The 26,343-nt window shown below is 35.7% G+C and overlaps 1 protein-coding gene across 1 annotated transcript; it reads right to left on the bottom strand.

The window, feature by feature from the left end:
- Positions 1 to 224: 224 nt before the first annotated feature.
- On the bottom strand, positions 225 to 25,764 carry LOC104075306 (tyrosine-protein phosphatase non-receptor type 3-like; the record flags this gene model as incomplete). Its single annotated transcript, XM_009575757.1, has 9 exons — positions 225 to 937; positions 5,637 to 5,772; positions 6,448 to 6,593; positions 15,141 to 15,269; positions 19,379 to 19,525; positions 20,386 to 20,447; positions 20,704 to 20,794; positions 23,615 to 23,781; positions 25,608 to 25,764. Coding segments are annotated over 9 exons (1,113 nt in total), but the record flags the coding sequence as incomplete, so codon positions are not given.
- Positions 25,765 to 26,343: the final 579 nt, after the last annotated feature.

Here is a 26,343-nt window from a genome sequence, read left to right as displayed (position 1 = left end):
AATTAAACCTCGTTTTAAGTTAAAATGTTTTCAGTCCACATATAGAAACAGCAGTGAAAAACAAGTATAAAGGAGATGGACAGCAGAAACAGAAAAAAAGGAGTACAATAACTAAAACTGTAAGAAGCAGGTCACTGTTAAAAGGGCAAGTTGAAATTAAAATTGATCAACAGAAGATGTAGACTGTACCATCTGCATAAATGCTTAAATGCAGCATTATTTTGCACATCACATACAGTAAATGTGATTTCTAAGAAGCATATTATAACAGCTGGCTTGCTTACTAATAGATTTATGGTAACTGAATACTTAATTTCTCCAGCTTTTAATGTACAGTAGGTTATGCATTAGCCTTTAAAGCTCTTTGTCAGCCTTTTAGAAGTCAAGGTTACATTTCCATGAATATTTAGCGTCCCAATAAGAAAGTTACAAATATTCACCTTCAATGAACTTTCATACAATACAGACATTAAATACCTTCTTAAGCTGAATCATTTCAATACTATTAGTTTTCTTTTTGCATTTTCAAAAGAAACACAAGGACCTTTGTAACTTCCAAAGTGAAGGGTGTTTTAAGGCAGTAAGAGATATGTATTAAGGTTTCCATGATTGTTTATGGTGTCTATGTTAATAAAGCATATTACACACAATTGCTCTCATATATTTATCTACATGACTTTGTTATACTGTACATGATTTAGCAATCTTCTTGAGAAATTTAAAGTGCCACAGTTCAAATGTGCTCATCTGTCTTTTCATGGGCTTCTAGTCCATTCTAGTTGCTTTCAGAAACAAGCCCTTGCTTTACTTAAAGAGCAGTCTTTTTAGGGGAAAAAATAATTCATCCTTCACTGCTGGGCTAACTGGAATCCAGTGGTCGAACCAATCCTTCTTTGTAAACACGAAGAATAGCTTCACAAACAAATTTGTATTGACTCTGTATAAGAAAGAAAAAACAAAAACATTTATGGATGATTAGTTAAACTCCTGATTATACAGTAGTATTTAAGAGGACTAACAGTCCCACTGCTTCCTTTTCTCCTGGACAATGACAGGAGAGGAGATACAAAGATGGAAGGAGAAAATCCAACTCTCCTGGCTGTGTTCACAGTAAAAAAAGGTAACATTTACTCTTTGAAGGATAAGCATTAAAAATCTCACACCAAGGAAAAAACAATCCCCAAATTTAAAAGAACACATGCTTAAATCTCAGGGAATAGGATTTATTTGTAAAAACTATGCAAATTTATATGATTCTTCTGACTTTAAGTTCAACTAGTTATTTATGTTCTTTATACATCTCATCTATTTTTTTGGTACTGTTACCTGATTATTACAAGTACTCTAACCTTGCCAATCCTGCATTTACATATTACTGGACACATTTAAGTTTCATGACCAAAAACTCATTTAAAGTTACCATATAGAATATATAGGTCCAACTGCCTTGCTAGAATTTTTTTTTGTTTTCAACTACCTACACTATTGCAGAAGATGCAAGTTGCTTTATTTTCAATTAGTGCTCAGACCACACATTTCTTTTTGTAACAGAATGGGATCAAAACCTTTGGAATGAATATTTTTGAAGAGTAGCAGCCACATTAATTCTTCTGTCACACGACATTTTGAGCTCATTTAGTTCTTATAAAGTTTTCACAAATTAGATTAGTGTTTCTTTTCTGAATTATACTATTACGAAGAGTATTTCTTCCATGATCTTGTGATGCACCTATTTGTTAAAAACAATTAGCCTGTGAGCCTCTGTCTGAAAACTGATACAAGGAAACAGTGCCAGCAATAGGACTGGTGCAGAACTAAAAATCCACATAGCCTGAATAAATTTTTATGACTAACACGATCCCGAGAACACGAGATGATGGAAATTTAAAGGAACTTACAAAGATCAAGAGATACCTCTCCTCTCCTCTGAAAGTACTTTTCACTATTGTCAAAACCCCCAAAAGAACACCTTTCTCCAAAGCTCCATGTCATACATTCAGAGAAGCGCAGCTTCACGTTTTCTACATCCTTTTTTACACCTTTGAAATGTTGTCCCAGCTGCCCTTGTATGTCAGCTCTCATCAACTCTCCAGGAGCATCTGGAAACATTCCCCCAATATCTCCCAAAGGACAGGGCTAAAAGATAACATTTGGACTGTGAAAGACCTTAGATTGCGTTTAAATACCAGTAGTTAGGAACGTTATTCTTGTCCATAACCTGCAATACATTTTCTTTTAAGTACAGAAAAACGTAAGGAAAACTGGGGGATGGAAATTAATTTTCTGCATCTCAATTTTCCTGCCTTTTCTTTCAACCCTTCAGTCAATTACTCCCACCTTCAATATCACTCTGTTCTTTTGTCTTTATTTCTTAATTACCTTGACTTTTCTCTTCATTGTTATTGTCATTTGCATATTTCTACTGCCTGAACAAGCCAAATATGATATTTAGCTCTCTGTTCAATACTTCTGTTAACTCCTTTGTGTGATCAAGTTATTGAACAAATAAGAACGAGCACTTCAGCATTGCTTCCTCTGACTCAGACTCTGACTATTTGTTTTCTTTGCTCTTATCTGTTGCATGTATTCTTACTGCTCAGTCAGCTGATAGAACTAGTTCTATTATGTACGTCCTAAAGCACTGCTTTCTGTATTGTTTAGTATCTCTAATTTCTCTTTAATGGAACATAATGGTTAGTTTTTCTTTTTTTATTTTTTTTTTTTAAATGAAAGGCCATACAGTTACGCAAATTTTGTTGTAGCTTTATTATTATGGTTGAAGCTTTTGTTTTGCTGTTCCTGATGACCAAATCGCAGGTCTTTGAGAAACTACAGCTTTCACATGATTAACAGCAGACACTAAACTGACCAGTTAATAGCTCTGATGAGTCCATTCTTACTTACGCAGTATGCCCTGTCTGATATTAACGCACAACATGCATCTTGATAGGGAGTAATATCTTAAGTCTCAAACTGATGTAGTGGATATAGTTTGTTAAGATTTGTTGTTTAAAAGTTAGGTAACTAACAGGTGTTGTGTTTGTAGGTATGTAGATAAATTGTGTATCTTGGAAGTATTGTTAGACTCCAGTGAGCAGTAACCACGGAAACAGAACAACCTTATAAGGAAGGAAAGGAACAGTGAAGAGACATGAGATTCTTTGGTTCGAATGATGTAGATGGGTTAGGAATGCTTCATGAATAGATAGGCCAGACATTCAATAGGTAAAAGAGCCTTGAAACTTTGTACTTTACATTAATTAGATAGAAAAGCTAACCTTGTAGGGTTGATAGGGAAGGTATACTGGAATAAGCTAGCCTGTTACAAGTGAAAAACATGTAAACCAAGCCAAGGGACAAACAGAGGATGCGTGAAGGCTGAGTTCAACCAGAGGGCACCGTGATGAAGACTATCGACGACCACCAGAGGACCCCGAGAGACCACCAGAGAGCACAAGGGCACATGTGTCGGGGACATTTGCATATGTTAATGAATTCCGGGAAATAACATGAATATTTAGATTATTTCTCGGAAATGTAATGAATATGTATACTTTAATTGCATTTAACCCCTATGGTTACGTGATTTGGCACGCACGCTAGGTGGAGCGATCCCCTGTGCGTCCAGCACTGCAATAAAGAATACCTGCTTTCTAAAGCTCTAAATTGAGTCTTAGTTTTTCCGAGACTTCTTCATTTCAATCTGGCTATGTGTATCATCTTAGAATTAAGATCCCCACAGGGCAGCTGAACATGCTTCAGGCAAGGCTATTACAACTGAACAATCCCTAATGGCTTCTCCCAAAAGCCCTAAGCTGAATATCAAACATGAGCATAGGGGCTAGCTGGAATGCAGGCATGGGAATGCGATAGAGCACCCAGGATAGACCAAAATGTTAACATGCAGCTCTTTGATATTCTGCTTTCTCACAGTTGAGTGCTTGCTGCTGCATCTCATTTACAGTACAGTATGCCAGTTCTGCTCATTGGCTTTTCACAACAGTATCTGCATACTTCAGGAATAACAAGTGAATTTAGTTTCACAGTATTGCTGCTACAGATCATCCCTCTCCTGATTGTGCTGATGGTGAACTGTGGAACACAGCAAGCAAGGTAAAGAATCCTATTTTAGATACTCAGTTTTCCACACTCGGGGTCTGATTGTCAGTGTATTTATTACTATTCCCCATATTCTTCAGTTACATCAAACTGTTGATTTCTGTTGTAACAGGAGGGACTCGGCCTTCTGGCAAGCTGAAGTTTGCTTCAGGTTCTCATGTCTGATTCTCAAAAAGATGACCACCTCTAGAAAGCTTAAGCCTGAACTTGCTCAGTTCATTTTAGAAACTGAGGGGTGTAGACAGGTACAACTCCAGAAGTCAACATTCAGCTTCCTCAACCTTGAAGCTAGTGTTTCTCATCTCATGACATCTTTTGTCATAAGCTCAGCTTCCATTTTTGCAAGGAACAGGCAGAGGCCTATTCAGAAAACTCCCTCCTCAACCATACAGTCCCGATGGACTTCCAGAGAGTGCACTCTTAGTGCAGTGAAGAGTTACGACAAGAGTCCAGCAGCATGCATAAGCAATCTCTGCTCACAGAGCACACTAATGTTACACAAGCAACCATAATCCTGACACTTTCACACCCTTTGATAATGCAAGACTTTTTCCCCATCTAGTCAATCATAATGCTAGCTCCTGCAGTCATTAACCTGTTAATGAACAGAATTTGTTTTTTCAAGTTACCTTCTTCCTTCCCTTGATCAAGTGGAAACCAAGGCATTTTCTTTTGAAGATGAGAGACAGAAATGTCCAATTTAACTGTTGACTTTGTGGGTCTGAAGCCTTTTACTTCCATTTGTCATAGGGCATTTGGCTCTCTGAGATAACCCACGCTTAATATTCTGTCATTCAACCTCTACTCAGGAAAGTAGAGCCTCCCATCCTTCATCCTTGGTCTCTAACGTCAACATGTTCATTTCCAAAGCTGACACAAAATTGCCCTCATGATCTCAAACTGTCTTTGAACCAATTCTATCTTAAAATCACCTTCCACTTTCATATTTCAGTTATTGATACTACCGAACTTCTCCTGAATTTCATTCTTGCCCTTTGTTTTTCCAGACTGGAGTAGTGGCACATTTAAAAAAATACATATATTGTTCCTATTGAATTTCTACTTCTAAAGAAGCCTCTTGAAAAGCCACTTCCTCTCTTCAAATCATGCCACAAAACCTTTAATTTTACCTCCAGTTTAATAACTTCCTATAAGGCTCTGCACTAGAATGAAAAGCAAAAAATTATTCTAGCTTCTTGCAGAGAATTTAGACAAAGGACCATGAACAGATGATTTGGGCAAGTCTAACTTTGTGCATTCTAACTACTTGCAATGTATAGAAATTAATTATCTTTTAACGGCAACGTAAGAAATATTTACAAAAAAGTTGAATACACACCTCGCAAGCAAAGCAGCCTTTGCCGCCACATTATGTTATACTAAATGTAGGAACCATGAAATATAATGGCAACTGAAGACTCATACAACTAGACCATTTAAAAAATTTTTGGATCTGTTTTAAAACTGGACAAGTGCGGTATATACACAGAAAATGAGGCTTCCTCTCCATCACTTACTGATGTTTGCACCATCATAGCTCGCTGATCTCGCATTTTTCGTACAATATCCAGCGGATAAACAGGTTGGTTTCTTTCAATTAAACACATGGCTGTTTCCATAGTGACCAATACACCAGTGCGACCGATTCCGGCGCTGTGAAATGTAACAGAAAAATAGTCTATAAAATTAGGTTTTCGCAATGCACGAGATTCATATCACAGTCTTAATACTAGGATACTAAATAGACTTAGAAATTAGGAAGATGTTAATAAAATTAGAACAGAGTGTAAAGCTTATCCTTAAAGCAACTTCAGTAGCATTTCCTGCCAATTATTAAAAAGAAAAGAATTTTTATATAAAACTAAAACCTCACTTAAAGTAAATGGATTTTTAACAATTATAACTGCTTACAAATCTAAATGTACTGGTTTGGTATTTTTGACTAAAATAGGTAAGAGCTAAGTGACTGCTTTTTGACAGGCACTTGAACAGCAGAAAAAAACCCTTTGCAATACCATTCAAAATGAGGTTACAACAGTGGTAGAGGATAAAAATGGAGAACAACTTACATTGCAGATTATCAGCTCTGTGATAATTACATGACTAAGCCATTTCACCGCAAGGTTGCGGGAGAAAGGGAGGGAAAAGAAACTCATCCTTTAGATACAACACCAGTGCTTCTGTCTTCAACAGTGAACGCTGGTATTGCACAGTTTAATATTTTCATCTAATCCAAGGAATCTCCTGTCTTGCAGACAAACTTTTCAAAGCAAATGCTTATTCTAAGGCTGAAGCAAATCCATAATCAGAATTTTAAAACACAAGTACCTGCAGTGAACAAGGACCGGCTCATTCTCTACTCTCTTTGGCCTCATACAGGTCACAAACTCCAAGAAGTCCATGGAGTCATCAGGAACACCATGATCAGGCCAAGCAACGTACTGGAGATGGGTGATGGCGTGCTGTTGTTCTGTCTAAAATACAGTAAGGTTTTCAAAAAGTGTTCAGTGTTATGACTGCTGTATTGATGTTTACTAGATACAAGTCATACTTTTCACAGTAAGCATATTCTGCAGATGCTATAAGATGCATATGGTGTAGAAAATATTTGCCATTTTAAAATTCAGAGTAAAGCATGAACATGTGGCGCTTAGGGACATGGTTTAGTGGGCATGGTGGTGTTGGATTAACGGACTTGATGATCTTAGAGGTCTTTTCCAATCTTAATGATTCTATGATTCTATGTAATTCTTAGAAAGCATGCAAAAGGCATATAACATTTTCTCAATAAATGAGGTATCAAGTTTAACTTCTGTGATCTAAACAGATTTTTATTTTTTGAATTCATTGATTGTTGACCTATTATACCTTGACATCAGTGATTCACCTGAGGTAAAATGCTACAAGACTTATGCATAATAGTACTATACAATAGTTTAGAACAGGTTGGAAGAAACAGCTGAAACCAGCAGAAGAACTTTTGAGAACAATATCACAATAACAGGGTCTTGGGGCTACACAATCTACCCTAAATATGTATGTCTGTTTGTACTTACAGATTCAGTTATATTATAAAGTTGCCTGCAACATTTGCTAAATCTGGTTTCTGTTAGAGAACAATGTATATATTATTCATACATACATGTTCATTGTACATACATGAATGACTTCTGTATGACCCACAGAACGATACTTTTCTGTATGGAAGCAATATAATTAGTTAAAAGATTCTGTTGTATGAAGAGCTCTTTTTTCATTCAATTATACCTAAAAAACTGGTTTTACAGAAGTTCTTTCAGTTTAGCTTTTTGTTAACTTTGATAACGAAATCACTCAGTCATCTTTGCATTCAGATTGGGCTCAACTGCTATGTTACAAATATAAACAATGATTAAGGTGCAAAGGAAAAAACCTAAGATACTCCTGAGCTCTGCTGCATCATGCAATGAGGATCTCACTCCTTACAAACTGAGAGAAGTCTTCATGTTCCTTTATTTCTTCCACACGTTTAGCAACAGCTAAACTGTTAGCTGCATTTATCAATGTCCATTATTAAACTTAACATTTGACACTCTACTGAAATAAAAATCTCCTTTATCACTGTATTAGTCTATAAAAGCTGGCCTCTCCCTAGTGGTCCACGCAAAAATGTATTCATGATGCTAGTGACTTTAAGAGTTTTTTTTCCTTTTCTCCGAAGTGCACAACTACTGAAATATATGACCTGTTTTAAATGCCTTCAACTGTTTGCTTTCCTCTTCCACTGGAAGAAGTGGTTGCACTCCCAGGCAGCAGGCTAGTAAGATACAGAAGACAGAATAACTACTGCCTATGTACCAAGCAGAGTCTTAGGAAATGCATTTATTCCAGTCAAAGTAATTGCAGAAATTTACAATTGCCTCCAGGGACATGAAGATAAACAACATAGCTCATACTCTGCTTCTTAAAGGCAGAGCCTGAGCAATCACAATTAAAAGGTCTAGCATAAGGCCCAAGTGGACAATGTAATCTAACATTAAAGACCAAGCTCGCTGTAATACAAATTGCATTGGGATTTATTATCCAGGTCATCAAAAGACCCCACAATGACCAGGATTCTCTGCGAGAAAAAGCATAGCCTTTTTCTACTCAGCTTTGCTGCCTTTATATAGTTGAACTTGATCAAATGATTACACTTTAAAGTTTTCTGAAATGCCACAGATTGAAAAAATACAAAAACATGACAAGAAAATGTCATTAAAAAGTTCTCTTTTGCAAATCTACGCATGCTTAATCAGAACCTCTTCAAAAGGGAAAGGAGGTAACACAGCAATTACATGTAACAGTTTCAGCCGATTCTTTTTAATCAGAGACATTTGAATTACACCATTCAGGTGAAACCAAGACTTGATTCATTCTAAAATTATCCAGGAGTGAGTATCCAGTCACCTTCCATGTGCATCAAGAACTTTAAGCCATGCATCATGGATAAGTGCCAGTGGCACACCCGAGAACCACCGACAGTGATCTATAGCATCAAAAGCCATTTTACAAGCTCAGAAAAGAGGAAAGAGTTAACTTTATTTTTACTTATCAGTAATTCAGGCTCAAATATAGCGAGCTGCATTTTTTTTAAATAGTTCATAGACATTAAGTACAACAAGCATGTTACATAAGACTTATTTGGAGGAAGAATACACTGTAAGAGCATGCTGTTAGTCCTCAGAGCTGCTTCTTTTGGTGTGATCATCTTCATTTTCTGTTACGTGCCCTATTCATCCCTAGAGACCAACATAGCTGTTTGTTAATTATTGCACGTATGCCTCAAGCTTCAGTATAGTTTTCTAGTTATTTATGTTTTGATATAATCAGTTATGATTCTTTTGGTTGAGCTCTCCTGAGATGATTCAAATTGCTAAAACTTGACCATTATATCACTTCCCTTTTCAAAATGCACACATATTTTAAAATACTTCATTTTTTATTAGCAAGTTAAACCTACTGTAAACAGTAGTTATATTCATATATGTTAGAACTAGTTTTTCTAATTCTAATACTTTTATGTCTCATGCAGAAAATGCCAAAGCAGTACTCTGATGAAGGCCATATTTTTTAAACTATTTTTAGTGGTTTTTTTTTTTTTTAAATATAAAATCTTCAAGTCTTTACACTTATAATGAAAGTCAGCTTTTAAATTCAGAAAATGTCAGCCAAATACCACCACACGTGGAAACAACATGCATTAAAAGACTATCACAGTTACTAAAATCTAGCACTCATACATTAAAAAAAGTGCTATAATTATAGCTATTGGTCCCACAGTTAGCGCCACTGTACATGTCCTATTAACAATACTTATTTTTAAACACACTATTTCTGCCAGACCCTGCTTCTTTGTATAAACCTATTAATGGAAAATAAGAGGTAGCTTCTCATTATACTCACGTTGCTGTCCAAACCATTATTCTCTGCAAGTCAGTTTAAATCTTTTCCACAATTTTTTTTTTTTTTGCACTGAGGTTTTCAATGACAGTCATTATTGTAGCATCCTAATGACTGATAAATGTAGAATTTACCTTTACAAAATTGGGCTTCAAAGTCTATAAGTCTATTGGGCTTATAAGCCCTGGTTTATAAGTCTAAACTTACAGAAAGTGAGACAGCAAGAGTTGCTCATGGACCGGTTGCTATTTTTGCCTAACTTGACATTATACACCTTATTGTTCCAAAAATATTTAATGTTTTTTGCACTCACATGGACTGATTTCAATTGAATTTATGTATTTAGTATTTCCACAAATCAGCTTAAAAATGGTGGATTCAAAAAAATGAGTCCAAACAACTTACAGACTCCAGTGACACTTCTGGATTATGTAATTTGCCTAGTTTATCATCAGCTGTTTGACCAACATTTAGCTGCTTCATGGCGTTGACCCATATTCACTTGGCAAGCAGCTACAGAAGTCTAAGGCATCATACGTGTCCCAAGGTATTTGTTACTGTCCTTCTGATAATGGTTACTGTTGCTGCAGCAAAGGTGTCAGCCAAAAAAAAAAAAGATGTACTTGTACCTACCCCTCCTGTGCAAATTCAAGACATCTTACTGCAAAAGCAACTTCATTGTGGTTAAGCTAGCATCCTAGATTTTGCTCAGAAACACAGGGTAAAGACACATGATCTTTTCTAATAAGTCTACCATTGGGATTGCAATTCCTGACAAAGTATAGGGCTCTCAGAGGTAACGCTTCAAGTGGCTGCTGTGACACCTGCAAAACAATCTCATTATCAAGACCTTCAGCCACAAAAATATCCATTCTTCATCTTTCTGCAGTTTGCAGCCTTGCTTATTATAATTACATCAAAAGGCAGGCTTCCTTGTTTCATTCTCCTAAAATGACTCTCCCTGGTTAATAAAAGAATCAGGTGTTCTTCAGAAAAACAACACACAGAGCTTAGAATGATAATATTCATATAGAAAGAAGGAAATTTACAGTTGAAAGGTCAACCTTAATTTTGACTTTTCTTAAAATTCAAACAATTGATTTTGCATTTCACCTTTTCATTTAATGTCCTTTTTGGTCTAGGTTATAATATAATCTTCAATTAAAAAAAATTGAAAAGAAATTTCACCATGTGGAACTACATTAACCTCGAAATGGTCCTATTATTTTCTATGCAGGAAAAGATATGCTCTTTGCTAGTGAGCTTCACAAATATACCTTGAAAGCTGAGACTCAGTGATCAGGGTTAAAGCCTAGTTTCTGAAGAGTAGATACTTTAGCAGTGGCATTTGGCATTTCTTTGGACCACCGTTCCCACCTCATTATGCTTCTGTACACCCTTGCCATAACGCTTTTAATCTACTATTGTTCTTCAGCTCTTTACTATTCAAAGCTAACTCGTTTTCTTCTACCACGAGTATTTGACAGAACAGAACATGTTCAGTGTAGACACTTTTCAGAGAAGCCTTTAAAATACCTCTGCAGTGTGACAGGTTTGTTCAAGACATTTATAACATGGTCAAATTTATATAGATTTCTTTGGAAAGAGAAAATACAAGGTCTTCTTTAATATGCAGAAGTAAAAGTTCCAGGGAACTAATCTAAGAACCTTTAACATGAGCAAACTCGACATTTCCCCCCCCCAAACTGTTGTGTGACATGTATCTGGCAAGCAAGACAAACGGCATGGAAAGCCTCAGCCCAAACAATTAAGATGTGTAAAAATTGCAGAGATTGTATTTTCAGCTGTTTATAGCAGAAAGTGCTGGCAGTATATTCATTTACATTGCTACCTTTAATCTAATATCAATTTAACGCTGTCACTAGAAGGCCTACATGCTGGTCATTCATAAACAGAAAGATACCAGTCATTCTTCATCTTGCAGTTTTACCTCCTCCCTTCAGCAAACAGCAATAACCTTCCTTAGCAAAATGAATTTATGCTTAATCTTCCATTTGTTTGAATTGCTGCATCAATTTATTTTCTTTTTCTTCAAACCAACCCCTCCATCATTGTGATGTCCATGGAAAGTGATTGCTTTTAAATTAAAAAGAAGCTTATCTCCCCAAATCCCTCTATTCGCATTGTCATTGTCTGCACAATTACGCTAAACAGTCCACATTATGACACAAGGAATTGTCTTAATTGCCTTGACCTGGGTTGTTTATAAGGTGTAAATGCTCTCTCATGGTGCTCACTCCTCATTCATTATAGCAATGGTATAACTTGTCTTTAAAGGATGAAATTCATTCATTTTTTAAACATCTTGAATTTTTTTTCTTTTTGTTTGAATAATTTAGTTTAATTAATAAAACTAATCAGGTGGGAGAATGACAGGGCACTTTGGAAACAACTAACAAGGTGTGGCATCAACTAACATAAGATGTGGCAGAATAAAAAAAAAAACAACCTTGCAAAATTACAGTTCTTCAAAGTTATGAGTAATACGCTTCAGCAAGTATCATCTCCACAGCCTTGCTAAGTTCCATAGCTGGGTTCTAGTCACACTTAACTGAAATCAAGAAAAATGCTTGTTTAAACAAGGGAAAGCAGCAAAAAAGTTTTTTTCAAAACATAACTGGATGAAATTGGTGAGATTTAATGGGCAATGATATGTTGCAAGGCCATTATCTTAAACTGAATGAAAGTTTGCTTCAGGCTTCCCATGCTATTTTTTCAATGATTAAAAAGAAGTATTTGTCTTGTTTTATAAAACGGTGCACTGTGTGATGAATTTTGCACTCACACTACACAATTTCCTTCCTATGGTCTATTTGTTCTGAAGTTTTTTTTAATAAATAATAATAAAAAACCCTAAAAAAACAAACTTAGTGCTTTATTTGCTTTTCTTTCATTTTGCTACAGGATAGCTTTCAATCTTGGTCTTGAAAAGGCAGGAAATTAATCCTTATTTCATTTCATGAAGCTTAGAAAGGTTACAAATATTTCACACATTTGCAGTCATTTGCTGACCTTCAATTACAGGGAAAGAAGCACCCAGTTAAACTGCATCAGAAAAATCCTAAGAAGTTTCTTGTTCCTCAAGTCTTCTGAACATACATGAACAAAAGGCCAAGGGCATCATTTCATAAACTTCTCTTTTGAGCTATTTTCCCCTAAAGGCAGATTTGAAATCTGTGCAACTTAATTCACCGGAACCTTTTTCACAAATATGCCTTTCCAACAGAAATCAAATCTCTTATGAGTTTGGAAGCTTTATCCATCTTACTATTAAAAGCTACTTGTCTTCATAAAGATCATTCCAATGATGCTCACATTAGTTCAGGGAATAATAAAACCTTGGTTTGAATTCAGATGACTTTTTATGTATTCTTCAAAGAATACTAAAACAATATCTGTGAGAGGTAGTACATATAAAGCTTTCCAAAGTCTACTCAAACACAAAACAAACACAAAATGCCTCCAAAAGAATACATTTGGTCAGCTTTAAGAAAGCAGCTTGAACGACATAAAACTAGGAGATACTTCAGTGTTTCAGAAAGTTCTTTTGCTATGTTTTAGCAAGCTACAAAGGTTTTTATTTCCATCTGAAATGCCAAATGCACACAGAGCTATCAATTATTAGGGTCATATTTTTACTGTATGGGACAGCTCAATGTTGAGTGTTCTTTTGAATGTAGCCACTTTATTTAAGTGTACAAATAAACTTGCCTTTAATGAAAAAAACCAAAAGCCAAGCCAAAAAAACCCACCCTCAAAACAACCTTCCCCTCACCACAACACACACACATCCACCTAGGACTAACTTTAGCATGCTTTTGTCTAACCTAGATGAAATCTATGCAAGCATACACCTTTGCATTAGAAACGATATTCTCAACGGAGAGTTATCATGAGACAATTTACACAGTTGAAGATCCTTGTAATTTTCACATCTGTTAACATGTTTACAACAGCACACTATACTCTCACACAACCTTTATCTCAAAAAGAATTAACTTGTATTAAAAAAAATAAAATTGACTGCCCTGTTCTCATTAGGATTTTGACTTATCACGCGCTAGTAAATAGAGGCCTGAAGTGAAAACACATACTAAATACAGTCACCGGTGAATTTACTCAAAATTATGTACCAGTTTGACAAATGCTAACCAAGAAAAAGAACAAGTATTTGAAAAGAGTAAACTGAAATCTACAAGAAGCATTAGCTAACCAAAGTTAATTGGCAATCAAATAATTTGAGTGACAGGGGCTAAAAGTTTGTCTACATATACTCTGCAATACTGCTTTAACGAGGTTAATTTTTTCTGTGCTGACATCCAAGTTTATCACTTACAGATTAATTGGCTGAAAAACAGAACCAAAAATCATGCTGCTCCCTGACTGGATGGCTTCTCATAGCTAGAAACTGAAACACTGTAAACCATTTTAACTGAAAGACCTTTAAGTACTGGCATCTTACGTTTATGAATACAAAGGAAATCTTAATCACATTAAAACAACTTTGGATGCACTGTCAAGTGATAGATTCAGTCACAAATTTAGGAGACTAAAAGATTGGTCATCTTGCTGTAAGAACATCAACGAAATGTTACATTTTAAAACAGGTATTTCCTTTTTCTTACTACTAGCAATTCGAGTAACAGTAAAATTTACTTAATTATGCAGAAGTTTAAAAGATTGACTAGTATTGGAACTGTAAATTAGCATTTGGTCAGTACACAGTGATTTCTTACACACGTACCTTATGGTAACACAAACTCTTCATCTTTTTACAAAATACTTGGGACCATAGAATTTTGGAAAAGAGATGAAGAGGGAAATGTTTAAGAAATGTAGGACAACTTACAAACAAAAGCCAAACTTCATTCCCTAGATGCAGGTTGTGAGAAGTTTAGATGTGATCTGAACACAGATTTCACAACACAAGCTGTTATGCAAGAAGTATTCTTCTTTCTTTTTGCTTTATAACCCTTCCATTAGCATAAAGTATTAACAGGTAAGGAATGTAAGTACTTTACATAAATTGAGCACATTTCAATTGAGATATATAAGGATTTTTTTCTTTTTTAGAATCTGACTAAAGACAATGAAAAGGAGCTGGTGAGGTTCTGCATCTTCTCTCAAAACAACACTATTACGATTTACTTCTTTGCTAGCTGTACTAGCATGTATGTGCCATTAACAAAGTGACCCATATTTCATCCTTGAAAGAGCACAGTTACTTAGAAAAAACTCTCATTGAAAATTGAAATACTTGTGAAGATTCAGTGACTGCAAAATTGTTTCCAGAAAAGCACTAGCCTTCTTTATGAAGCTTATTACAGTACCTGTACAGCATAATGTATTAATGTATTACAGAACTTCAGAAAGTATGTTTTTGAAGAAGCTCTAAAGAGCTATGTTGACTCATATGATATATACATATTCTTTTTATAAAAATACGTATATTATATACACACACATGTATACATTCACACACAGAGATGTACATGCTCAGACACAGAGTCCGTATCTACCTATCTATACATGTATTCATTCAGCTTGCTTGGGGATAATTAAAGATAACAGGCATTTACCTCAACATTTGTAATCACCATTTCTCTAACAACATAAGCAATCGTGCAATCTTCAGAGTGGCATCGGACACGAAAGCTGCCATATTCCATTACATCTGGTGGATCAGGCCAATACTGATGACATTTGGTCTGTAAAGAAAATTAAGCACACATCAAGACTTTATACAAGCACTTCTATTTACAGCCTCCCCTGGCGGGAGGTTCAGAGAATTCAAGGAGCAGTATGAAATCTATTCGGGTTTGTTGGTGAGGTGTTTACATCCAAATTGGAAAATAACATGACAAAACAGGCTAAATTCTCTATAAACTTGTGTTTTGGTCATTTTAATAAAAATTCAGGTAAATTGGATGAAGATGCTTTCTATCTGGTACTGAACTGCAATCGCTAAAATGACTTCTCAAGGCACAATGTAGGAGGAGAAACGCATGGATTTGTTCCATCTTAAGAAAAGTGTAGGGGGGAAATTTGTAACTATCTTCAGCCACCTAACAGCAGGTTATAGTGAAGACAGAGCCACACTTTTCTTGAAAGTGAACAATGAAAGTAAAGAGGTGACTGAAAAAAAATGCAAAAAGGGAAATTCTGACTAGATATTGGCAAACAACTATTTCAAGTAAGGATGGTCAAGCACAGAAACAAGCTGCCCTATGAGGCTGTGGAATCCCTATCCATGGCAATAATCAAAACTTAACTGACGTGATGTTGTATAACTTGCATGAACTTCAAAGCTGCTCCTGCTTTGAGCCAAGAGGAGTGGACCAGATATCTCCACAGGTCCCTTCAAACAGGAATTATTCTTAGATTCTGAAGCAAGATCATGCTGGAATGCAAAAAATAATGCAAACCAGTCTGTCCCCCCCTATTCCAACACTGCAGTCTGAAAGAGCAAAGCGGGCTCCATTTCTGGAGACCCTAAGAGATAACTCATTCTGCAGAGAGAGAGAGAGCGTGCATGCAGCAAAAAGGAATACCCAACAGCACTGTCACCCCTTAACATGCACTCCCCAGAAGTTCAGCCTGCCTGGTACTTGTCTGGCTGCTTCCATAAGAACAGTTTCCCTTCTCCTCTCCCTGAAAGCAAGTGGTGAAGGTAAGGAAGCGACTCTAGCTGTCTTCTGAAGATTGCTTCCCTGACTCGGGTATCAGTTTTCAGGCCACTAAGAGCTATGTATTACTTCAGTTATTGACAGGAATTCACTGAATGGGAAAAACATCCTCATTTTTCCACTCGATCATAAAAATTTTTGTGTTTTAAGGCAAAAATATTTTTAAAACACAGAATAAAGCTTATAAACATTAGTAGCAAGGATACTATATAGAAAGTTATTGCAGGCACAATAATCCACAATAACTTGGTTATATAATGAAAGTTGCCCTCCATGTTTTCTAGGGAAAACTGAGCTCAGAAACTGGAAGAATGGACAAACAACTTTGACAAATGACATGCACATGAACTAGAGAGATGCGTATTTCTTTTCTATGTCAGATATAAGACTGAAGACAAAGATCTACTCTTAAATGACTAATTGTATCTAAATGCTAAAGTTATAAACAAAGGCCCAGAAACATACCTACTGATGCAGGAAAGTGTAATTTGCCCTCTGCCTCAGGTCTCATGCAAGGGCATAATGGATTAACCTTTAAGCCTACCAAGGTGTGACAAGCAAAGTCATATGTGCATACAAATGCACCTAATGTACTGCATATGCAGTTTGAGGTACACCAGAGTACAAGCGAAAGCTGAAGTGGCATCCAGTATTAAAATTACACCCATGAAATACTCTATCTTTTCTAAAAGAAAAGAGATTAATCAATTCCGCGTATAAGCATGAGGCACCATTTTCTCTCCTGTCTTCTGCTGCTGATAGTAAGAGGGTGATCTTGAGATCCCTACCACTCTACTGCTGAAATTATAAAGTCTTCCTTTTTCTGGTTCACCTTCTTAAGGCAGATAGATAGGCACATCTAGTCAGTGTACATGTAACTTTTGTAGAAACAATCCTAATGCCAGTATCTATTCCTCATTTTAAAAGGTAAGCTTAGAGCAGCGCTGATGACAGGTTTGCCACCTCATTTCCCATCTAATCAAAGGCTGAAACGTTGTAGAATAGACTGAACTTGAAAAAGTATTCCAGTGAGATACTAGCTCAGTGAAATCCTTGTCTGCTGAAGTTAGCCCAAGTTTGCCCATCAACATAAAGGTTCCAACATTTCATCCCAGTACTTAAAATATTCTCATCTTCCACTTCAGCAACTCCAAATAATTGCCTTCATGTAACAAATATAAATCAAGTAGTTTCCAAGTACGAGTCCAGCGGACTTATGAAAAAGGCATACTAAAGACAAAGTCCAGCTGAGCTATAAGAAAATCCAAGGGAGTCGTAAAAAACCATCTTGACACAACTCCCCAGACACTGTACTTAAAACTTTATTTAATTGTGAGTGACCAAAACAGCTGAGCTATAATTGTCCTCTTCACTGCCTATACATTTTAAAAACAATTGTTACTAGCTCCAAAAGAAACCCAACAAATTGATATTCCCAACATGTTTGTATTTCAGCTTTAGTTAATTTGGATTCTTTATCAACTTATCAACATTGCTTGTGCCATCTATAAAATTTTTTGTCTATAACTCCTTCTTTAAACTAATACAGAGTGGCAAGAGCTGGAAATTTTGAAATGTTAAAATTTCTTAATTCTACCTTTCTTAGGGCTCAATTTTCCATGGCTTGAAATCCAAATTTTAACCATTATACCTGAAATTTTTATTGTAGTAGTCTATCTGAAATACTTTCGCCTTTAAATTTAAGTCAAAATAATGCATCCATTTCTAAAAAATGAACACTACTGGGAGGGTGGGGAGAGGTTTTTATCCTATAATAGAGAGATAACGTAGAATGTAAAATCTCCAAGGTTTGGGAAAGGGTTAGCATTTGGCAATGGGGATACTCTGGCGAGAACATACATCTTTTTCTATCCCTGAAAATTCACCTACAACCTGGGCAAATGTAAAACATCTCTGAAAGTAAAAAAAACTCAGAAAAAGTGTCTGGTGTATAAATGTACCAGCAGGATGGTTAGAAGTTAGTGACAAATCGCTTGAAGGTTCCAACTCACTGGGCAAAGTACAGATTAGTATTAATCTGTTTTTCTCCTCAATACAAGGAAAAGAAAGCAGGAAGCTATTTTGACTGCAATACAGTCGAAAGATGAAGGAAGCATTTTTGTGCCAGATGATGTTCAATAATGTCTGTCTCCATAAATAGCTACGTAACGTGACCGTGGTTAAAATCTGTTGCTTTTCAGCATTCACACTTCTGTCAAAATTTCAATGAAGAATTACATTGGTGCTTAACTGTGCCTACTTATGTCTCAATCATTATGCTGTTTAGGGCCTGAAATACTCGCAATCTTGCCTTCCAAAAACATTGTTTTTTGACTGGGATGCCAGATAAATTTGATAGCATAGGATAGATCACATAGGAAATACAGATAAAGGCTACAGTGAAGGCATACAAAAGTCATCATCTTCTCCACCTCTCAAAAAAACTACTCAGTTTTCAGCTTCTAAAACTTCAAAAGCAATCCCTTTATGTACATTAATCATCTAAAAACTTCATCTTTAAAACTAGAAAGGATACGTTAAATCAAAGTACAACAGAATACACCAGATATTGCTTTAATTTTCACTGTATTATTCTGAAATTAATGGAGTGCTAGAATTTATTTAATCAGAATTAAAAGAATTATCAGAGCAATTCTAGGAAAGAACCTACAATATAAATAAAAGTAAGCAGGCTAAATTCTGAGCACCAGCATGTTAAAAATAGTAAGTACTACAATGGCAGACTCTTGTTTGAAGCCAGACTGCAAGTTTTTGTCAACCTGCTCAACACTTCCAGACATCTGCCGAATCATTAGGAGAACAATTGCAACATGGAGCCCAGTGTTCAGGGGAAAAAAATGACAGCACATAGTACCTGGCTGATCAGCAAAATGGACTCAATGCAGTGATTTCTGTGTATCAGACTGCTGGTTTGTTTTCAAAGATGCATAAAAAAACCCCCCGAAGTTGCAGAGTATCTCTTCCTCGAAGTAATTCAGAAAGCCTGGCCTTCAGAGAAATGATTCAACAGAATAAACTGGCCTATTTTAGCGTTATTTAATCATAACTGTGGGAAAAAAATTTAAAGGCACAGTACATTTCTTCAGTGTACAAAGAACCTGAACACTTACCCGTCCTCGTTCAGTGAGAGTTGTTAACATGATGATCAGTGACAACTTGTGATCCCAGACTACTTGCCAGAAGTGTGCACATGTGTGTGGAAGAGGCCCCTGAGTAGCAATGTACCTGTTCACAATGCCCACAGAAGGAATTTCCATCTATAAAGAGAAAGAAAAATCCTGCATAAAGTTTGCTCTCACTACTCAAGTACTACTTTTCTTTAATTCAGCATTACATTCAAACAGACTTGAGGGAAGATTAAGGCAGCAAGCTGAGTAATAAGAAAATCAAGATCACAATTTGTTATGTGAAAAATCTTTAAATATTTCATTTAAACTAGGTGTATACTATAGATACCATAGTCCTTCATGCTGAACTAGGAAGAGATGATTAATAGTGAAAATGTATTTGAAAACTTGAAACTGCAAAACTTTCCAAGTTTTCTTTAATATTAGCAAGGAATAATGGCAAAGTATATGAAAGGTACACTAGCGAAAACTGTTTATTGCCTGATACTAGACACAGTAAGTTAATAGTTGATTCTGTGATTTAGGTGTTTAACTTAAGTATCTGACACAAACATATGTATATTTTACCCTCTTCTCCCTGTCTCCCAGCCTACACACATGATTAGGGCAATCAGGGCTCTGGTTTATCTTCTGGACCCTTCATAGCACAGTTGGTAGGCCGTAAGTGATTGTAGAGGGAAAAAGGCTTAGTTTTAAGCTATAGGAGACAACCTCAGCATTTGCAGTATATGGAAAGGTAAAACAATTTTTACTGTTTAAAGACCCTGCACATATCACAGTGTATACGACATGCTTGCATCTACTGTGTATCAGCATGGCCGCTTGTTTCACAAGAGACACTTCATCTTTTACATTATGCATCTTCACATCTTTTACATTTACAAATCCCCAAAATATAAAATGAAAACCCCTGATTCCTTAAAAAGGCTAAATTTAGTCTGCTATTGTAATATAGAAATTGGGCAAATGCAGGTCTCTGTAGGACTTACATTCACATAATTTGCATTAATGTAATCTTCATCTCCTTGCAATATTATCCTTGTGGCGTCATCTGCACACAAAGAAAAAAAAAGAGGGAATCAAATTAGCAATGCTTCTCTTCTATTAAGTCAAAACTGAGGAACTGCAGACACACAAACAGCAGAATACAAACCAAAATAGATAACCTTTTAGAAAATAAAATGAACAATTATACAACTTTGATTATGTAATGAAATCTTTAATCAAGAAGTTCAATACAACAGTTTTATAAGCTATCATTTAGAGGATAAAGCAAAATAGGCAGGAAGTCTGCACTTAACACTCACAAGGTAGAACATCTTTGTATCTATTCTTGTCCATATTCTGAGGTACCTTTGCACATGTAACAGCCAATCCTGGTTTCTTTCTATAAAGTTGCTGCAAGACAGAATGAAAAATGGTAGGATTGAGGGATGTGATTATGTTATACACACACTAAATAGATTCATATGAAAATACGTAGACTGAAAAAAATATCATAAGTTATTTTCTTTCCTCTTTTTCCTAACCATCTGCAAAATTCATCATACAAAAAATTTTTGTATTTTTAACATGACGAGAATTTCTGTTATTGCTAGCCCATCATCATCTCTAGAAGAATTTCTAGAAAAAAAAAAAAAAGAGGAAGCATAAGAGTCATTGATATAAACCGTTTCCCTTCAAGCTTGCCTTTTTCTTATAAAACTGTGTGCCAGAAGGAAAACAGAGGTTGAGGGTGGAAGAAGTGAGCAATAAAAGACATCAGAAGAAAAAAAAATAGCTGCAGACTGATATTTTTTGCAATCAACTGTAATACAAAGAAATTCAAACTTCTATTCTCTGGACTAAAACCACCGCGTTCAATCCTGCAAGTACCCGAAAAAACAAAGCTTCAGTATATCACAATCTCTTAATATGTGACCCCCTTTCTTTTGGGCCAACCCCTATCTTGCAAACTTTGTATGGACTAAATGTAGGCATATAAGTGTATAACCAAAAATAAATGTTAAGGTCAAAATGCATTAAGTGCATCGTACAAGACAACAAAAGGTACAGAGGGGGAAAAACAACAACAACAACAAAAAGAAGAAATGCAATTATACAAGTACGGTTTTTCTGTATTAAATATACATGAAAGAAGCTTACAACTGAATTATTAACCTGGCTGTGCCAGAGTTTTATATACTTCATTGAACACTTACCAAAGAGCTCATTATATCTTACACATTTAATGAAGATTTAGAATATGGTTCCATAAATAAAATGGAATGAAACGAATAGGACGCTAAAATCCCCTACTTTGGTTGAGAGAAAAAGAACAACACGCAAAAAGTTTATTCTACTGTGAGATTTACTGAATCCTAAGACTCTGTATCACAGCTCACCACATTTTTCAACTTGAACAGCATAAACAAGCCATGTGAGAAGCGAACTTAGTAACATATGTAACCGAACAGCTTCTATCAGTTATAACTCAAGTTCCATTTTACTAGAGCCAAGTTGCAATTTCTGCTTTTTTTGGGAGATAAGGAAGAATAATTTAACGTTAAGTAACAATTCTGGAGCTTCATTATTTTTGCCTGGCAAAAAGTCATTTGTCATTGACAGACTTCTTAAATTCTGCTTAAATGGAACAAGATATTCTGGAAAATTTGATTATTCATAGTCTACTGGCTAATTATTTACTATTTTACTAATGTGAATGGAGAGTTTGAAAGCCAGCAAAGCTGATGAGGTGACGCTGCAATTGTCTCTGCTTCTGAAGATCACTAAACAATGAACTCAAAGAAAGAAGGCCTCTAAGCTGTCCCCTAGATTATTAGATTTCAAAAAGGTTTTGCGCTTTTTTGTAACATCAGTAATATCCTTTTATAAACGCTGTCAGGAAAAAAGTCATAAAGGATCAAATATCCTATGAAGATTATTACAGGAACTTTGTGCACAAATTTAGTCAACAACTTTGACAATTAACAAAGTATCTTTTGAGTTACTGTTTCGATAGCCAACAGACTCATTGCTATTGCTGCATTGCAACCAGTGCTGTGGATTTTGGAAAGCAGCTATGAACCATAGTCTACAATTCCTTAAAGAAAGGGGAATCTTAACTCTCAGAAATCTTGGAAACAAAGCAAACCTCATAAAAAGAGTGGTTATGCAATAAGCAATACCACAACTCTTCAGCCACCACCATTAAATCTTATGGCATTTGAAAAAAACAGTGAGGGAAAAATATCAAAATGCGGAAAAATTATAATTATATTGCTGTTCTACAAGTTTTCAGCAGAAAGGGTTACTCCAGAACTCAACAATGTGAAATTTATAAATCATAATAACCAGTGTTTCTCCAAAGTTACTATAAATGTTTGGATCCAAAACAGCAAAACAAGCAGAAATATACATACACAGTACTCCCTTGCCATTAGAGAAGCAACCAAATTATCTTTTGGAATTTCTTACGCTAACACTGAAGGAAGTAATTTGATAAACTACAAAAACATTTTATTAGTCAGTCTTCTATGACATTCCTTGCCAACGTGTTGAAGAACATGACAAACATTAATTCATTAATCTATACAGCAGTTCTTCAGTGTCTCATCCTATATGCAGGGGAATCTCACCTGTGAAGTAATCTGCCCAAGAAGCAACCATCAGTGTTTTAGATCACCAGTGAGAAACACCACAGAACTGGACATTACAAATGTCCTGCAAACAGAAAGTAGCATTCTAACACTTTCATATTGACCTCTAAGAGAAGATGATGAGGAATGGTCAAGCTGCTCCTGTTATTCCATGAAAGAAGGCAACACATGAGAACTTGAAACTCTAACTTAAGATATAAAAGACGTTTTAGAAATGTCATTGAGCGGCATGGAAAAAGGAAAAAAGTACAAGACTCATCTCTGTCAAAATCCCACTATTCTACTCAATAAAATGATTAAGAAAAAAGTATTAATTAGTGAGCTTTGGGTACTTGAGCTAGAAACATGTTAATTAAAACACATTTTTCTCAGCAGATGACGTTTTATGCAAGACTGGTAACTCATTCTTCCCTATCCTAAGTAGTGAAGGGTGAAACCGGTGGGCAAGTCACATTCTTGCTCTTCTGAAGTAAGGCTGAACAGGAACAATGAGATTTCCAATTAATTAAGCCCTTACATTACTTGCTGGTCACAGCTATTGGTCTATATTAATGGCATTTGAGAATTGAGTATTACCTACCTCAAACTGAATAAGGACAGTCCCACTTTCCAGCCCTTTCCTTAGCTGCTCGATAGACTCCTCCAGTGTATCACCACCATATTCGGAACAGATAGGAAGAAGAGATTCTGGGAGATTGTGGGAATCAGCTTCGTCTTCTGATTTAGGCTCCACAAACTGTTTAGCTACTGAAAGATGTACTGAATATTAAAATCTGTTACATACAGCATTAATGTGTTTGCAACACATATTAAAATCTAGCAGCTTGCAAGAACAACAAACTTTGCAAAGACAAGGCCTCAGGAAAGCAAATAGCAACACATTTAACTGCATTTCTTTATTTGATAAACTATAAAAACATTTTATTAGTCAGTTTTCTATGACATTCTTTGCCAACATGTTGAAGAACTGTATTACTGTAGAAACTACTAAGAGTAAAATGTCCTTAAGACCGTTCAGAAAATGAAACTCCTCAAGGAGCCTATCTATGAAGGCAAAGAACTTTACTTCCAAGCACAAAAAGTTTTTTGCTGCAACCTTGTCTTACACAATTAACTGCTGAATAGGCTAATGAATCACAACATCCACCATGGTAAAAAACAAATGAATTTTGCCTAAAAAAGTTTAGAGCATAATTAATGGAATATCTCTATGTAAGTTCGGACCCCCAACAGCAAAATGAACAACGTACATACTTACATTGTACTTCCTTGCCATTAGAGAAGCAACTGCATTATCTTTTGCAATTTCTTACACTAACATTGAAGGAACTAACTTAATAAACTACAAAAAAATTTATTAGTCAGTTTTCTATGACATTCCTTCCTAATATGTTCAAGAACATGTCAAACTTTAATGAATTAATCTACGCACAGTTCTGTCTCTATGCAAGCTATTGTATCACCAAATATGTTCAGCTGTGGTTATTCTCTGCAATGATCAGAATTAGCTCCTACCTGCCAAACTTCAGAAAATGGGGAGATGTTCATACTCATGCCTGTACAAACGACTGGCATGGAGCCACAGGTTATCTTTAGCTAAAAGCAGACTTCTCTTATCTGCAAGTAGGAAGGGGACTAGAAAAGGTAAGGGAAGACTAAGTACTGCATAAAGCCAGTGGAAAGGCCTACAATAATAGGACTGTTCAGGGAAAACAAGACCAAGAGCCCACCTGTCTTCCTAGAAGCACAAGACATTTTAAGTAAAGTAAATGCTACAGAAGTACGTATCATTTAGGCAGGTTTTTTCCCTCCTGTTTCCTAGTGATGCATAATCCCTTCAGATTTTTAAATCTTAATGTAATAAGAAACTCTGTGCAAAGCCCTTCCATAATCGTGTGTGTTAAGGTCTTACCATAGCTCTTAAGGAAAGTAATAATAAACTAGGAGTTTCATATAATCTGAAAGCTCTTGGGATCTGCACGTGTTTAAATATGGAGCAAGCAATACCAAGCTGGATGGGTTCCCCATATTTTAAATATACAGGCTTAAGATGTGCATATTTCAGATTGTCTCCTGTTTGCTGGCAGCAGTTTAGCAAGTAGCCAGCACAGGTCAAGCTCAGTATTGTCACAAAATGTCTATCACAAGAATGAAAAGGAAGAAGAAAAAAAAAAGCAGCAGCAAGCTTATTTGACTTGTTTCATTGTACAATTGTGCTGGGGAATAGCCCATGGATATTTGCAAACACGCAGTTGGGGATTTGTGAAATTATGCTATATTTACATTAAAAAACCCCCAAACTTTTGCAAGGGACTATTTGTTCTTATAGATTTTTAGACTTAAAAAAAAAAGAAGAAATTCTAACTTGATGGATTCTTTGTTGCAGTGGTAAGGACGTATACAGTTAAAACTATTTGTACTACTAATTCAAATGCAGGGGGACCTACTTTTTAGCACAGACCTATTCCCAGTGCACTGAAAACACATCTATGTAAACAGAAGAGGGTATACCACCAAGCATAAGAGCAACAGTCTCTAAAAACATTAAAAGTGAATAAAATTAGCCCAATTACCTTTCCGCCTGACCAAAAGTGCAAGCTCTCTCGTGTGAGATTCTCTGCTGGCTTTTATGAACATGACCACCTGGTCATGCGTGTGCTCTGAGATATCTCGGCCGTTAATTAATACTATTTGATCACCTTCATTCAGTTTTGGAATGCATTTATCAGCCTGTTTCAAGACCAAAAAAACACATTAATGTCATTGTATCCAGTCATGTAAGCAGGAACACACCAGGATATTAAGTTCATCATGTAAGCTAAGTCTTCAGAGTTCTCCTGACAAGGTTTCATCTTCTGTAACAGAAGTTCTATCAAAGGATTCAGATCTAAAGCTGTCTTTCTTGCTTCAAAGCCTCTCAATGAAGATGAGAAACAGTTCAAACAGCATATTGATAGCTATAAAAATAATTTGTATTTATCAAACAGCCACCATCAGATTGCTCTTAAAGATCTAAATTTCAGACTCCAAGCCTCAATAATCACTGGTTATAGCCATTTGCAAATGAATTTCTGGAAAAAGTGCTTTGGGCACATAAGATAACATACTTAAGTTTTTATGCAGTGAATACTGAGAAATCCAAACATGATTTTGATGAACGTAATTTAAGTAACATGACATTCCCCAGGCATGCACTTTTTAAAATTTAAAGAAATCCATACACATTTCATATTTTTGTTATTTATCAGATTCTTTTTTGGTGTATATCAAATGATATCTACAAATAGAGAACATTCTTCCTCACTTCAA

Source organism: Fulmarus glacialis, unplaced genomic scaffold (assembly GCF_000690835.1).
Source record: "Fulmarus glacialis isolate BGI_N327 unplaced genomic scaffold, ASM69083v1 scaffold30280, whole genome shotgun sequence".
Lineage (NCBI taxonomy): Eukaryota > Metazoa > Chordata > Aves > Procellariiformes > Procellariidae > Fulmarus > Fulmarus glacialis.
This window is presented reverse-complemented; position numbering and strand designations above follow the sequence as displayed.